This window comes from Neomonachus schauinslandi, chromosome 1 (assembly GCF_002201575.2).
Source record: "Neomonachus schauinslandi chromosome 1, ASM220157v2, whole genome shotgun sequence".
NCBI lineage: Eukaryota > Metazoa > Chordata > Mammalia > Carnivora > Phocidae > Neomonachus > Neomonachus schauinslandi.
This window is the reverse complement of record NC_058403.1, coordinates 118,528,958-118,545,108: the sequence shown is the minus strand read 5'-3', so window position 1 is coordinate 118,545,108 and position 16,151 is coordinate 118,528,958. Positions and strand designations below refer to the sequence as shown.

General features: G+C 47.5%; 1 protein-coding gene across 1 annotated transcript in view; it reads left to right on the top strand.

The window, feature by feature from the left end:
* The window catches only part of PXYLP1 (2-phosphoxylose phosphatase 1), a 33,209-nt gene extending 18,510 nt beyond the window's left edge, over window positions 1–14,699 (top strand). The window contains exons 4-5 of the mRNA XM_021678738.1: window positions 9,197–9,336; window positions 13,759–14,699. Of these exons, the coding sequence (XP_021534413.1) occupies window positions 9,197–9,336; window positions 13,759–14,699 (1,081 nt within the window). The remainder of the gene's footprint in view (window positions 1–9,196; window positions 9,337–13,758) is intronic.
* The last annotated feature ends 1,452 nt before the right edge of the window (window positions 14,700–16,151 follow it).

Below are 16,151 nucleotides of genomic sequence, written 5' to 3'. Positions count from 1 at the left end.
CTCCCCCTCCCATCTGTGCAGTGGGGATGCTGCTGCTGACCGTTGGGTCAGGAGGAAGTGACGCACGATAGAGGAGAACGTGCACCCCCAGCTGCAGAGCCATATACATGTGAGACCTGACTTCCACCTTTTCATTTTTCACAGGATTAGGGATAGCATGTTCCTGGTTGAATGCCCTTAGGATGAAAAATAATCCAACAGATTGCATACGGCTCTAAAATGAGAGGCCGGGTTAGCGCTGAAACGACGGGCCGGGCCTCAGCGCCGTGTCAGGGGGCGCATAACATCCCTCGTAGGGTTGACCGAATGAGCGGAGGAGATGGAGGGAAGTGCTCAGTGAGGAAGACGTCATGCGGATGGAATGCTTCTGGATGCCAGCCTGCCCCGGGCAGGGCTGGTCTGGGGGAACCATGGGTTGCCTCCCTGCAGCCAGGCCTGTTCCTTCTAGTGGATGGTGGTGTGAACCCCAGGGAGGGGGATTCAGGGTGACTCTTGGCGTCTCCAGGCTTCTCACCGTCCAGGATTATATGGAGAAGAGAAAGTGAACCCTTAGATATAAACACATCCTGAAATAGTGCCTGGCTGTAGGCTTTCATGCACTCTCTCCTTCCCTACTAGAGGTCACGGAGCTCGCAGCCTGGGTACTTATGTCCCTTCTATGTTAACAAGCCTGGGTGCATGTCGCAGTGTCCGTCCCATGGGTTGGAAGAGCCCCTGGGTCGAGGGCCATGCAGACACTGGCTTTCTTCCTCCGGTCTCTAGCCTGTGCCAGCCTTCCTGCTGGGACCTTCTACCCTTGCTCTGCCCCCTCTCGCCGGCCCCCTAGCCCATCAGGCCTTTGCCCCTGCTGTTTAGCTTGCTCACCCTGTCCCCGCGTGACCCACTCCTACAGCTCCTCACAGGCTCCCCTGAGATGCTGCCTCGTCTGGGCAACCCCTGCTGCTGTGTGAGCATGGCTTCTCTGCTTGTACCGAATACTGCCACTGAAAAGGGGGCTTACGGGAAGGGCCTCAGAACAGAGTAACGACCAGTCCTGAACTGGCCTTAGGATTGGGGCAGGGCTGGAGGCCACTTGCCGGGCTGGGTATTAACCGTGTGGTGTCTGGATCGGGGGATGGTCTGGAGTGTCTGGGATGGCAGGAGGACATGGAGAGGGTGCAGGCAGGGCAGCTCAGAGAAGTGGCCTTGCACCACCAGCATAGACTGTGGGTATCTGCCCTTTGAACTGCCCAGGAATGGATAGGCCAACAGGCCTCTCAGTTGGCCAGACTCGGGGCAGCCTCCAGGACTCTGTGGACAATACCATGCTTTAGCCCTGGTGACTCGTGACTTCTGCTCCCAGATGTGAGAATTTCAGTGGCTTGGCTCAGACCAGGGGTCTGTCTCCAGACCATTCGGGTCCCTGAGCACCTCGAGGCTCTGGAGGTTACCCTAGCTGCTCCTACAGAAGGTGCCCATTGGGCACAGCTGCCCGCCAGCATGCAGGGCCTCCCCTGTGCACCTTCATGCTTTGTGGCATGTCTTCCAACATGATGGTCTCTGCCCTTCCCATGCCACTGGCTGGCTCCTCAAGGGCATTGGGTCTTGCTCCTTTATCACTGGTGCCCAGCCTGAGCCTGGCATAAAATAGTTGTTGGACTAGTTGGTTGCAGAGTAAATTCAGGACCTTAGAATCATGAGTCATAATTGCCCATCCAGCGCCTCATGATAGATTACATCCTCTGCCGTGGAATCCTCTGAGGACTTTGTAACCTTTTTGATAGAGGGCAAAACCCTTCACCTTTGTGAGCCTCAGCGCTCTGTCCTGGAATGTGGGGACAGTAGTCCATCCCTGATCACAGACTTGTGAAATCTAACTAAGGGGATGGACTGAAGCACTGAGCTGGTCATACTGAGAGGTGGACCCGCGATGGTGTTTCATTTACTGCAGTGGCCTGCAGGCTTGCTGGGCCCGGCCTCCTTCCTACTCTGCGAGGTCATGGTCGTGAGGCCAGGCCAGGTCCCAGGGCCCCTCATTCCGTCACAGCCACAGCAGGATCCCCTGACAGGGCCATTTGAGAGGCGCAGTTCCTAGGGGGGAGACCAGCTGCTCTGGCTGTCTCTGCCCTCATTTTCTCTGGCCTTGATCTTTTGACCTACTTCTATTTTATTGCACATTCTGTATCTTTAGGAGCTGCTTGAAGTCCTTGGTGGAAAGAGGGAGGAGTATGCATGTTTAATTAATTACTGTCATTTAATCCATCTTTAAAAACATGGAGTTGACTTGTCATTATAAATGCACACTTAGAGTGAGCAGGACTCCCAGCGACATGGCCCCACTTTGGGCTTCTGAGTCCCCTGGGACTGTGGGGTCTGGGTCACCAGCTGTGCCTGCTGCCTTCCCAGGTACTGGCTCAGCTTCAGGAATCATTAATTTTTATGGCCCCTTAAAGGCAGTGGGTCCTAGAATGTGCCCGCTCCTCTAGTCTAGTGAGAGGGCAGATCTGGGCCAGCAGGCAGGGAATGTAGGAGCTGATGTCCGTGCATGTTGGTGGCCCCAATGTTTCCCTTCACGGGACACGGTCGTGGCTCTCCCAAGTCTTTGTAGTGGAAGCTGCCTCTTCATGAATGTCCTGTGCCTCATGACAGAGGTGCGATTTTCACTCTCCTAGGACAGTGTTCAGCCAGCAATAAGGTTATTAGCTGTAGATACGCAATGTTTATTGAATGCTTTTTTTTTTGCATTCATGAATATGAATCAGATACTCTTTTCTACATCCAAGGAAGAAAAGAATATTTGCTTCAATTAGTATTTATTCAATACATTTTATTTTTAAACACCTGTTATGTGTCAGGTATTGTGACATGTGACTGGCCCACATACCAGAAGGTGGCATGTGGGCAGGCCCCTAAATAAAATGAAGGAGTCTGCCCTGTGCAGATCTGGGGGAAAAGTGTTCCAGATAGAGGGAACAGCAAGTTCAAAGGTCCTGGGGCCGGAAGATCTGCGCAGGTATGAGAACAGTAAGATCAGTATGTAGCTGGATGGGAGGAGGAAAGGGGAGAGCCGGCTACTAAAGATTTGTAGAAGAAAGGCTGTTCCTGCCCCCAGGGGGCCCACTCCCCTCTGAGAGACAGATCTGGTGGTCAGCACTGATGGCGGCGGCAGCAGCATTAGAGAAGAAGTGGAAGAATTAGAAAAAGTAGAAGTGCAAGTAGTTTGGGAACCATATTTGGGGGCATGCACCATGAGAGGGCAGCCTGACTCAGCCTGGGGCAGAGGAAGAGGTGGGATGGCAGGGCAGGAAAGGCCACTGGGGCAGAGGGACCTAAAGGGTGTGCAGGAACATGTCAGGTGGCAGCTGATGATAAATGGCACCTGGGGTGGTGAAACCTACCTGTGGAAAGGTGGGGGGAGGTGGACAGCTCAACCACAGGCTGGAGCATGAGTGTAGAGGCAGGGAGGGACTAGGTCATCGGATGCTTCGAATGCCCAGCTAAGGAGTGTGGACGCCAGGCATGGAGGTGGCGAAGGAGCTGGGAAGTGGAGGGATGAAATTATGAAGATCTCTGGCTGCCATGATGCGGGGGGATGGATTAGAGGCTGGAGGTGATGTTTACGTTCCTGTGGGGATAGTGATCCAGAAGAAAGATTTCCTGCAGACTCCCAGCCCAAGTCCTTGACCTACAAGGCCTCCAGTGCTCTCCCTCCTCCCCATGTGCTGCCCTTGCCCTCCCCTGGGGCTCTGCTCTCCTCTCCCTCACTTACTCCGCCTCAGCCACACTGCCCTTAGCTCTCCTTCCTACTGTGTCCTCTCTGCAGACAGCTTTTCCCCAGCAGCTTTATGGCCCACGGGCTCTCCCACCTCCTTCAAGCCTTTGCTTAAATGTCACCTTCTCAGTAAGACTGCTCAGAATGCTTCACTTAAAATTACCATGCACTTCATCCACCCGAGTCTCCCAGGTCCCCCTTTCCCTGCCCTTCTTTAGAAACCAGTCCATGCTTCATGGCATGTTACCTTCTAATGTGCAAACATGCACACATACGCACATGTGCGTGCTTGCGCACGCACGCACACACACTCACACACACTTTCTAGTGTTCATTGTATGTTGTCTGTTTCCCCAGGCTAGAATGTAAGCTCCCTGAGGGCAGTGTTCATCGCTGCTGTACCCCAAGTGTCTAAGACGGTACCTGGCCCGTGGGAGCAGCACGATTAAATATTTGTTGAATGAATAAATGATAGAGCCAAAACTCAGGGAGTGGCAGTGGATTTGGAGAGAAGGCTTGGATCTGAGGTCACAAGGTTTTTAGGGTTTTTAGGACCTGCTGACAGGTAGGATGGGGGTGAGACAGAGACAGAGAGGATGATGCCCTGATTTCTGATTGGGTGTCTGGCTGGTGGTGGTTCCCCTGCCCAGAATAGAAAGCGCAGAAGAAGGGAGGAAGGGGAAAGAAGTTTTGAGGACAGGTCTCGGTGCTAAGCGTGAGCTGTCATCAGACATTCCAGTGATAATTTCTAGAAGGTAGTATAGGCGTGTAGTGTGGGGCTCTGGCACATTGTCCTGCTGGGAGTTGGAGGTTCATTTGAGAGTTCACGTGCCGATGGCAGCTGATGCCGTGGGTGTGACTGGTATCACAGAGCCTGTGGAGCGAGGGAAGGCTAAAAACAGAGTCCTGGCAAACACCAACCTAGAACGTAGCACGGAGAGAAAGGAGGATCCCAGGAGGAGACCGTGACTTTGCAAACCGGAGGCGGTGTTAGGAGAGCTAAGAAAGGAGAAAGTTTTAAGAAAGGATGAGGGGCAATTAATCACCTCAGGTAGTGCGCAGAGGTCCAGAAAGCCAAAGACCAAGAAAAGTATATTGAGCTGATCTTTTTAGAATTTTATTTCATTAATAATATAAAGTAAATTCAGTTGCATAAATTGTAAAAATCTGTGGTATGAACTCTTTCCAGTTTCCAGCCATGTAAGCTTTTTTGAATTGTGTTTTCTGATAACAATATCACTGGTATTATATCTCTTCTCTGTTTTAATGTTCTGTGCAAGACTCAGTAATTGCTCCGATTATAGCTAAAACACAATAAATTTTCTCATGGGTGTGTAGATTAGTCTCAGGGTTCTGTGTCAAGCTTTGTGGCACAGAGAGATGTAAACAATGCATACAAAAATGTAAATACGAACTCTGCAAGTGAATAGTTTGAAGCCTTAAGATAGCACCTTTAATTCTTTCGATTTTTAGTAGGAAAACAGATTTCCAATGAGGCTGCAATAACATGAGTTTTTCCTGAAGAAAAATTCATCAGGACAAATATAATCATTTCTGTGCTAGTCAGAGTAAGACTAGCCTTTTATAACAGAGACTGAAGAATACATTGCTTCAAATAACAAAGTTGATTTTTGCCTTGTGTGAAGGTCTGAGATGAGTGATCCAAGTCATATGACATGGAACCACTTGGTCATTTAGGGCCCCAGGTCCCCTTCCAGGTCATGGCTCCCATCATGCCCTAGGGATGTCTACGTGATTGAACCTGGATTGCTGCCATGTCTACCTAGTGGCCAGTGGGAAGGAAAAGAATGCGAAGGGGCACCCCATGGTCTGAAAACCTAAACCCAGTTGTGGGATACATCCTTCTATTCCATTAGTGAATACCATGTGACTCTGCCTAGCCACTGGGACCTCAGAAACTGGATCTAACCAACTTCCCAAGAGGAGGAGAATAGATTTTTTCTTTAAAGATTTTATTTTATTTATTTGAAAGAGAGAGAGAGAGAGAGCACAAGAGGGGGTAGGGTCAGAGGGAGAAGCAGATTCCCTGCTGAGCAGGGAGCCCAATGTGGGACTCAGTACCAGGACTCCGGGATCATGACCCGAGCCGAAGGCAGTCGCTTAACCAACTGAGCCACCCAGGCGCCCTAGTTGTTTTTTTTGTTTTTTTTTTTTTTAAGATTTTATTTATCTGAGAGCGAGAAAGTACACGCAAGTGGGGGGAGGGGCAGAGGGAGAGAAAGAATCTCCAGCAGATTCCCCACTGAGCATGCAACCCAACATGGGGCTCAATCTCATGACCCTGAGATCATGACCTGAGCCAAAATCAAGGGTCAGATGCTTAACCAAATAAGCCACCCAGGCGCCCCAGAGGAGAACAGATTTTAGTGTACAGCTGTTAAAAGAAAAACCAGAGCCAGACAGTAGTTAGTAGTAGTAAAAACAGATTGTATTCAGGAACTAATGCCGGAGGGGAAAAGAGATCTCAGTGTAGAACTGGGCTCAATTCCAAATACAGCAATGGGCAATGGGAATTTATAGCCAAGGAGCAGGGTGGAGGTCAGTGGATGGAAACTAAGAGGAGACCTCAGGGGTGAGGAGATTGCTGAAGGCAGGCCAGGGTGAGCAGATACCATCTGGGGGATGAGGAAGTTTTTTTTTTTTTTTAGATGAGGAATTTGATCAGATATCAAGAGCGGGAGATTTTGGCTAACTCAACTTAGCAGGAGTTTTGCTAAAACGGAGCGATACAAAGATGGATATAAGTCCAAAGAATATGGAAGTCCTAAAGTTGAGGCCTAGTTGGAAAGAGGGTTCAGAGGAGCCTAACTATAGTTTACTCAAAGAGAGTCTTTATCACAGCAGTTTCATTCATATTTCCATTGAAATCTGAATATTTTAATAAACCAGTATAGGAACTTGCCATATTCATTGCTACAGATTATGGGAGGCCTGGACTTTCCATAAAGCATCTAAGGATGGGGTACTTCCCAGTCAAATTCATTGACACATGTTTTGGAGTATCTGCCACATGCCCGGTACCCTCTTGGCTACAGGGGTGGGGCCATGGGACTCCGCAGGCAGGATCTGGTCATTTAGATCCAGGACAGGCCCAGGGACTCAGGTTACCTGGTCCTCGTCTTGTTAAAAAGATCCAGCCATTTGCTCTCTCTTCTGTAAGTGAAGTTTTTCTTCCATGAGTCACCATCTTTCCAGACCAACAACAAGTTCTCATGTATACAGTTAGATATTAGCATATCATTAAGCAGTCAGATGTCCTGAAAAGCTGGGATAGCTCAGCAAACACTTCCAGTAGTGAAATTTCATTCCTGAAATTGGCAGCAAAACCTTCTCAGATCCTCAAAAATCACCAACCCAAAATAATGGCCTGGAGCAGAACATTTGACTCCTGTTGATGGATGGCCTTTGTGTATGTGGATTCATATTGGCAGCCTCATTGTCAGTCTGGAACTCTTATTCCCCAGTTTGCAAATATTTCTGTGTTTTAGCCTCGGGAATAATAACATACCCTCTGTTTTTATGGAAAGAGTGCCCTGCAGCAATCCAGGATGATTTAGACGATACCGATACCGTGTCAGGATTAGCATTTTCTAAATTTAGAACATTTTTTTTAAAGATGGGCTCTTTTTTAGTTTTACGTTTTTGAAAGATAATAAAAGCATTTTAGCAGCCAAAGTTAACTGGGCTTTCAGACAGGAGAGGTCTGCCATTAGAACAATTAATCCTTGCTTCTTTTCATGCTGATTTAGCTTAGCTGGGAACTCGTCTTACCTGTTCACTTCCGTTCAGCTGGAGAATGTATATACATTCATAGGTCATTTCATTATTTCAAAGAAAAGGTGTGTATATTCATAGGTCATCTCATTATTCGGAGAAAATGTGTATATATTTGTAGGTCATTTCATAGTTCAGGGAAATTGTATACTAGCAACCAGAAAGATAAATTAAATCTTGATTTACCCCCATGTACTTCATGGCAGAAATATAAATAATGTCAGGTATTCTAAGAAAAGAGACGTTTTTTAGCTTTTCGTTACCACCCCACATAAAATGAGATACTTGTATGTACAAAATGCATAGTGAATTGTAGAGAGCTATAGAGATCTTGGTTATCTTAACCAGTTAGTTTTCTTCAAAGGAGATTTCCCAGAGGTCAGTTAAGGATTACTGAGGTGAAGGCTGAGGTAGGTTTGCTAGGAGGAAGGGGCGGTGCATGGAAAGTCTTGGACGCATGAAAGAACAAGGTGGTTGGGGGGACAGAAGGCACTGGGTTATGTGGGACCAGCGCCCAGCATTAGACCGGAGAGGGTGGGGAGCCCTGAGCCTCAAAGTGAGGTGGGGCCAGGACAGACTGCGAGGCCAGGGGCACGGGTCCTGGAGGAAGGTGGCAGTGTACAGGAGTGGGACAACCGGCCTTGCTTTTAAGTCGACCTCGGGCTGTTCAGAAGGCAAGCTTAGGCCGCAGGTAGGCCAAAGAGGAGCCCATGCCTTACCGACAAAAGCTGCCTGAGCCAGAACCCAGGCAGTGGCCGCAGGGATGCAGGAGAGAGGGGCAGAGAAGCCCCAGGAGGACTGGCACATCTGCAGGATTGGGTAGCAGATGGCATGCATGGGAGCAGGGGAGGGAGAAATCAGGGAGGACTCCCAGCCTGGGCCTGTCTGGTAGCAGCTGGTAGACTCCTGAGGAGGGAGACAGGAGGGGCACGGGTTGGGGATCTGGGAGGGGGAGGGCAAAGCTGACTCCCACAGTGCCCGGAATGATGGATGCTTCAGCAGAGGTTGGGGGCCCAGGATGACCTCATGGAACGTCAGGGGTCGAGCAGTAATGATACTGGAATTTCGAAGTAATTGAGCCGGGACGCCTGGGTGGCCCAGTCATTTAAGCATCTGCCTTCCACTCAGGTCATGATCTCAGGGTCCTGGGATCGAGTCCCGCACTGGGCTCCCTGCTCTGCGGTGAGCCTGCTTCTCCCTCTGCCTGCCGGTCCCCCTGCTTGTGCGCTCCCTGTCTCTCTCTCTCCCTCTCTGACAAATAAATAAAATCTTTATTTAAAAAAAAAAAAAGTGATTGACCCAAGAGCGCCTGGGTGGCTCAGTCAGTTAAGCATCCAACTCTTGATTTTGGCTCAGGTCATGACCTCAGGGTCCTGAGATCCAGCCCGGTGTTGGGCTCTGCGCTCAGCGGGGATCTGCTTCTCTCCTTCTTCTTCTCCCTCTGTCCCTCCCCTTGCTCCTGCGCACTCGCTCTCTCAAAATAAATATATAAAATCTTAAAAAAAAAAAAAAATCAAAATGATTGAGCCAGGACCTGTTGTTATGGGTGAGCAGGGCGTGACACAGCTGGGATTTTGCTGGCTGAAGTTGAAACCCTTGTGGACTGTTTTGGAGCATAGTGACCACTAATTCTCTGTGTCGTCTCTTTAGGAAACCGTATCACCCTAAACTGGAAGCTTTCGTTAGTCACATGTCGAAAGGATCCGGAGCCTCTTTCGAAAGCCCCTTACACTCCCTGCCTCTTTACCCCAATCACCCACTGTGTGAGATGGGAGAGCTCACGCAGACAGGTATGTGTGACATCCATCGGCTCACTCCTTCTCCTGCGCTCTCTTCCGTGTGGCATATGTTGGAGCAAACGCTCCTGGGCAAGGTGCTGTGGGCTCACAGGGATGACTAAGGACGGGCGCCTCGGGGAGCTCTGAGTCCACCAAGGTATCTAAATGAACATCTGATTTCTAAACAATTAAAAATAACCCTTTTTCTTAGTGCAAGAGCAGTATATGTCAATGGAAGAGAAATTAGGAAAGACAGTCAAGCAAAAGGAAGAAAAGTTTAACGTACCTATAATCCCAATCCACCGAAGAAATTAGTCATCTTAAAAAAAAAAAAAGACATTAGTCATCTTTTTTCATGTGTCAGTGTGCGTGCACACACTAGACACACTCTTTCATAACCTACTTTTTCATTTAACAGTACATTGTGATAATCTTTCCCTATCGATAAATATTCATGAACAGCATCATTTCTGGTGTCTCCATATTATCCCACTATTACTGGGCCATGATTTATGTAACCAATCCCATGTTCTTAGAAACTTCAAAGAAAATGACCTGATCAGTTCTCATGTGCGAGATCTCAGGAGCAAACACATATGGCAGATCCCCAGTGAGCACAGAGTTTGTTTGGCTGAGTGTGTCCCTCACAGAAGCCCACCTTTCCCTCTGCAGCCCTGTTTGTACCTTACACAGCCAGTTTCCGGATGTCAGGGCAGGTTGGCGAGTTAACTGGGGGGCTACCTCTGTTAGGAAGAGAAGGAACTGGGAGCCCCCCAGTAGGTTCTAGCTTCTTCCTACTTCAGTCTGGGACCTCAAAGGACCTTTGCATGGTCACCAGCCTTTTTGGAAGAATCGAGAGGACCTATCGGCCATGTTGTTTCCTCATCCCACAAGTACCGTGGGACCTCAACTCTGATGGAAGGAAGGTCTCTGTCCTGTGGTTGGCCCTGCGGAGTTTCACCATGTTTTTGAAGCCATTATTATTGGGGAGAATGACAGTGACAGAGTGGGCAAAGCTGAAGGCTCTGGAAGACTAGCCTTGAATAAGGAGTTTTGTCAAAAGGTTTTGATAATTAGTTCTGTGTGCTCAAGGTTTGCCGTGGTTTAAAACAGGAGTTCGCCTCCGACCAGACCAAGCACCCCCTTTGTGTAACAAATATTTTGTGGTGCTCCCTTCACTCTCCTGAAGTGAAATTCAAATAAAATTATAACCTTTCTAGATACAAAATTGTAAAGAAGAGCAGTTATATCAGGCACCGTAACTATAATATAAAGGAGAAACGAAAGGAAATGAATTTATTATATAATGCTGTGTGTCTCAGTATAAAAGCCTGAGCACACCCTCACTAGGAAACAGAATGACATAGTTCGTTGTTTACACTTAAATGCTTAAATGTAGATTGGCAGACCGAGGGATATTATATGGGGAACTCTAACACCACATTTTGGGACATGATTTTTTTTAACAAGTTCTGACCAAAATAAAATACAGATGTCCCTTAATTTCTGTTGCATTTCTGGAAAAATCAGTGCATGTTAATGGTATGCAAAAATGGTTTTGTATTTATGATACAAAGAAACAGGCTCTAGGCTAAAGTATTTAAATAGGTTTTTCACACATGGTAATATCTTGTGGTACATTCAAAAGTTATGTGGGTCAGAGAACAGTTCCTTGGGGAGACTGTCTGGCTCCGTGGCCCCCACCCAGTAGGTGTCCAGAATGTTCCTCCCCATATTATTGTGACAACTCAACCCCCCAAGCCCTCCCTGAGAGCAGAGCCAGGCTTGCTGAGAACCATTGGTTAGAAGACCCTCTGGTTGCAAGTAACAGAAACCAACTCCAGCAGAAGAGGGACATTTATTGTACGAATTCAGGGTGACTCCAGACTCTGAGGGCAAGAATATGACCAGGCCTCCAGAAACTGGAACCAGGAATAAGAAATCTGTCTATCCCAGCCTCTGTGGTTTTGCTCCGTGTCTGTCCACAGAGGGACAGTCCTGGCCACACCTAGAGATGAACTGCAAGTCCAAATTCTTGAGAGAGTAAGAAAGAGAAAATCTGACAGGGTCCTTCAGGGTCAGTGTCCATCAGCCGGCTCGGAGGTCAGGGCGACTGTGCACTGAGCAGTGGGGGCCTGCCCAGCCTCTGGATCCACGGGCTGTTCCCCGAGAAGAGGTTGGGGGAGCTGTCCCTCACACACTTAGAGACACTCATTCATGCCTACCTTTCTTCTCAGTTGTTCTATTATCTACATCGTTTTCTAAATCAGCATTACTCGAGAAATCATTTTCACGGTACTGTTTGCTCCTGTTCCCTAATTTTCTTTTAATGCTCACTTTTATCTTCTATTTTAAATTTCATTAAAAATGCATAGCTGTTAGAATAACCATTTATAACTGAAACACTTTTGGCACCCCACAGTAACTATATAAGACCGATCATTAGTGCCTACTCTATTCAAGATGCTTTGGCAGCTGCTGAGTGTAGGGGGGGCGGGGAGTGGCTGGATGAATAGATGCTCCGCGCCTTGTCCTAAAGGAGCATGCAGCTGCCGCGGGACGCTCCGCGATCACAGCTCAAGACCTGGAGATCCAGTGGAACGGGAACAGGAAGGAATTCTTGGTCTGCCCTGGAGGAGGAAGAAGGAAGACTACAGAGCCCGCAGTATTGGAGCCAGGCACTAGATGAGGATTTCTCTAGGCTGGGAAAGGGGAAGGGCATGACCAAGGTCATGAAGATATGGGCAGTGTTTGGAGAGGCTAAGAGGCCCTAACTGGCTAGAACTTAGTATTTCTGCCTGAAAAGACCGGGAGGAAGTGCTACGAGCAGGGACTAGGAGGGCAAGGTTGGGCCCAGATAGGGGCTGGAGTGCCAGCCACCTCTGCCACTCTTCACAGTGATTGGCTCGGGGCCTCAGTTTCCTCAGCTATGAAATAAAGAAAAGAGGGAATAATAATAACATGCCTACCTTATCAGGGTTTTGTGAGGATGAAAGGAGAAAGGTCTGGCACACGAGAAGCCCTCAACCCTAATATATGCAGCCTAGGAATATAAGGCAGGCCCAGAGGTGAACTGGGGCCAGACACAGATTCTTAATGTTTGTCATCATGGTTTGCCTCTTTTTGCAAACCATTCTGGAAATGCCTAAGACCTGTGTCAGCCCAGATCTCTGAGGGAGTTCTGTGCTCGATATTTTTCCTTCAGAAGGGGACGCAGGTGTCCTTTGTGATGTTTTCCTGAGCTGTTCCCCCTTCCTGGGCCAGTGCAGTGCCCTCTGTCTCATGCATCGCAGCCTCGAGTTGTCTCAGGTTTTCACACCGTTTGTGCATCTGAGTAAGCAACATTGGTCATAAACTGGTCGGGGGGCCTGAGTGTGGTTGACCCTCAGAGAATTCAGATCTGTTACTGAGATTCCATCCCCCTCCATCCTGTTGCCTGGAGGGTGAGCTTGCTTTCATCTTGGATTGCTTCTCCTGCTTGAAGATAAGGCTTTGCTTTTCTTTCTTTCTTTTTTTTTTTTTTAAAGATAGTTTGTTACCGTACTGTGGTAGTTCAAAACTAAAACTTTTTAAGCTTTTACTTGACAGGTAAATTTAAAATTCTTGTTCCTATCCATGTTTCTTTTGCCCCATTTCTGTGCCCCCATCTCCTCAGGTAACCATTGCTATTGGTTTCTTATGCATCTTTCCAAAGTTTCTTTATGCAAAACACAAACAACTGCAAATACACATTCTTATTTTTCCCTCATTTTTATTTAAAAGGAGTATAATAAATGTACTGTTCTGCACTTTGCTTTTTTTTTTTTCAAATATTCTATCTGGGTGTCTGAGAGATCATTCCATCTTTCTGCAGACAGAATGTCCTTGATGAGCCAGTAATGTCCAGGAGGATTAGGTGGAATGTACCTAGAAGTTTGGCAGCAAGCCTTCACTTGGGAGAGTAGGGAGAATGAGGCGAAGGAGAGAACCTCCCAACAGTGAGGGGCCTAAGCAGCCAGCAGCACCTTTTTCTCTTTACCTGACTGATTTCCATGGTCCCTCCCTGCACACTAAAGAATGCTGTGTCCCTGGGCAGGAGGGAGAAAGTTCTCCTTAAGCCCATGCCAATTACAGCCTTGACATCTGCCAGGAAGCTTGACTGCTGCCCTTCCAGACCCCCCAGTCACAATGCCCCCTCCCAGGGAAGGGAGGGATTGAGCAGATGGTCCTGGTGCTCCCCTCCTCTGCTCATCCCTTCATGGATAACCCCAAGGGGCTCCCCTCATGAGTTCCTGCAAACCCATTCTTGTAGCTTCCACACGCTGGAGAATGGTTTTGATTATATTCTCATGCACTGATGAAAGCACTGCAGAGCTGGCCACTGACTCGGCCTCCCTTTGCTCCTTCTTTTGCTGAGCTGGTAGTGAGGACGGTTTGTGTCCCTGTGTGTTTCAGGAGTCGTGCAGCATTTGCAGAATGGCCAGCTGCTGAGGGACATCTATCTAAAGAAACACAAACTCCTACCGAGTGACTGGTCCACAGACCAGCTTTACTTGGAGACCACTGGGAAAAGCCGAACCCTACAAAGTGGGCTGGCCTTGCTTTATGGCTTTCTCCCCGATTTTGACTGGAAGAAGATTCATTTTAGGCACCAGCCGAGCGCTCTGTTCTGCTCTGGAAACTGCTATTGCCCCGTGAGAAACCAGTATCTGGAAAAGGAGCAGCGTCGGCAGTACCTCTTACGTTTGAAAAACAGCCAGCTGGAGAGGACCTACGAGGACATGGCCAGGATCGTGGACATCCCCACCAAGCAGCTTCGAGCTGCCAACCCCATAGACTCCATGCTCTGCCGCTTCTGCCACAACGTCAGCTTCCCATGCACTAGGAATGGTTGTATTGACATGGAGCACTTCAAGGTGATCAAGACACATCAGATAGAAGACGAGAGAGAGAGGCGGGAGAAGAAGCTTTATCTGAGCTATGCGCTCCTGGGCGCCCACCCCATCCTCAACCAGACCATCAGCCGGATGCAGCGCGCCGCGAAGGGCAGGAGAGAGGAGGTCTTTGCCCTCTACTCTGCTCACGATGTCACTCTGTCACCAGTTCTCAGTGCCTTGGGCCTTATGGAAGCCAGATTCCCAAGGTTTGCAGCCAGGTTGATCTTGGAGCTCTGGCAAGACAGAGAAAAGCCCAGTGAGCATTCTGTCCGGATTCTTTATAATGGCGTCGATGTCACATTCCACACCTCTTTTTGCCAGGACCACCACAAGTATTCTTCCAAGCCTATGTGCCCCCTCGAAAACTTAGTCCGATTTGTCAAAAGGGACATGTTTGTGGCCCTGGGGAGTAGCAGTAGTACCAATTATTATGATGCATGTCACAGGGAAGGATTCTAAAAGGAAGGCAGTGCGGTGCCGATAGAATCTATGCGAATACAGACGGATGGGAAGGGTGCACTTCTAGTTCTATCCATTGCCAAGGGTATAAGATTTTTGATTTATAAAGGCTAGAAATCATGTTGGAGCCACATAGATGGTTGGGTTGAACAGGAAGTACACTGTTATAATCAAGTACGTGAGTTACTTGGTACATCACGGCCAGTTCACAGAGAGAGGAAGGTACTTTCATCATTAGCCCGACTTTGCTTATGATGCCAGAAGAATATTTCAATACCCAGAGTTGCCAATCCACATGTGTATTATTTCGATCTGACTATATGATGGAACCAGCAAACCTCAGCCAAAATTTTCTTCAAATGGGACCATTTTGCCTTGTCCCTGTTCAGCAAAACATTTCCTGCAGTGATTTATCTAAAATAGGGGTTGACACATTTTTTTCTGTACGGGGCCAGATAGTAAAGGTTTTAGACTCGGGGGACCCAGAGGTCACATACAGTCATGTGGCACGAAAGCAACCATAGACAGACAACATGTGAACAAATGAACGTGTGGCTGTGTTCACGGCCCGGGGTTGCTGACCCCCGATCTCAAAAACACAGGCTCTACCACATTTGCACTTTCAGCACTTTGAGAACCAGTTGAATACAAAGAATTATTCAGTGGTGCCTCCAGGAACTTCTGCGAGAAACACCGAATTTGGTCTGTCGCTGGTGTTACAACAAAACTTGAGGGGAAATAAACATCAAATCAGAATGAATCATAGAAAAATCATTAGGATAATACTTGATGTTCATGATGATTATGGTAGAAGATAGTTTTAAGTATGTTTTAAATATTTGTCTGCTGTAGTCTATTTGCTGTATAGGCTGAAATTTTTGTATTCCATTTAGTATTTTTATAGTCTAGGAAAGTATTTTCTAAGACTGGTTTTAGATGTGCTCTTATTCGTAGGTAATATTCAATTTACCGTACCTGCTTGGTGGTTAGAAGGAAGCCAGAAGCTGAATTCAGGCATTTTCTTCCAATAAAACTAATTATGGCTCATTCCCTTTGACAAGCCGTAGAATTGGATCAATTTTTAAACCGTTTTCATCAGTTTCAAATGGTAAATTCTAATTGATTTTTAAATAAGTTTTTGGAAGAACTTTGTTACTAGATAGTTGAAAAATCTTTATAAGATATTTTATATATTAGAAGCAATTGTAATTAAATCTGTGGTTTCTGAACTACAATGGTGCTAGTTCCATGTGAAGAAACGTAAAGTGCAAGTGAGAATCTCCAGTGTTGTTGGCATTCCAAACTTTTCTTTGTTTTTGTCTAATGTTGCCTTTGGATACGTCTGTTTCTATAAATAAATTTTTGAAGAATACTCATACATACAAGTCATGGTTTGTACCTACAAGTCACTCTAGTTCTTTTCAAGTAGGTTCCAATATTTTAGAAATTTAT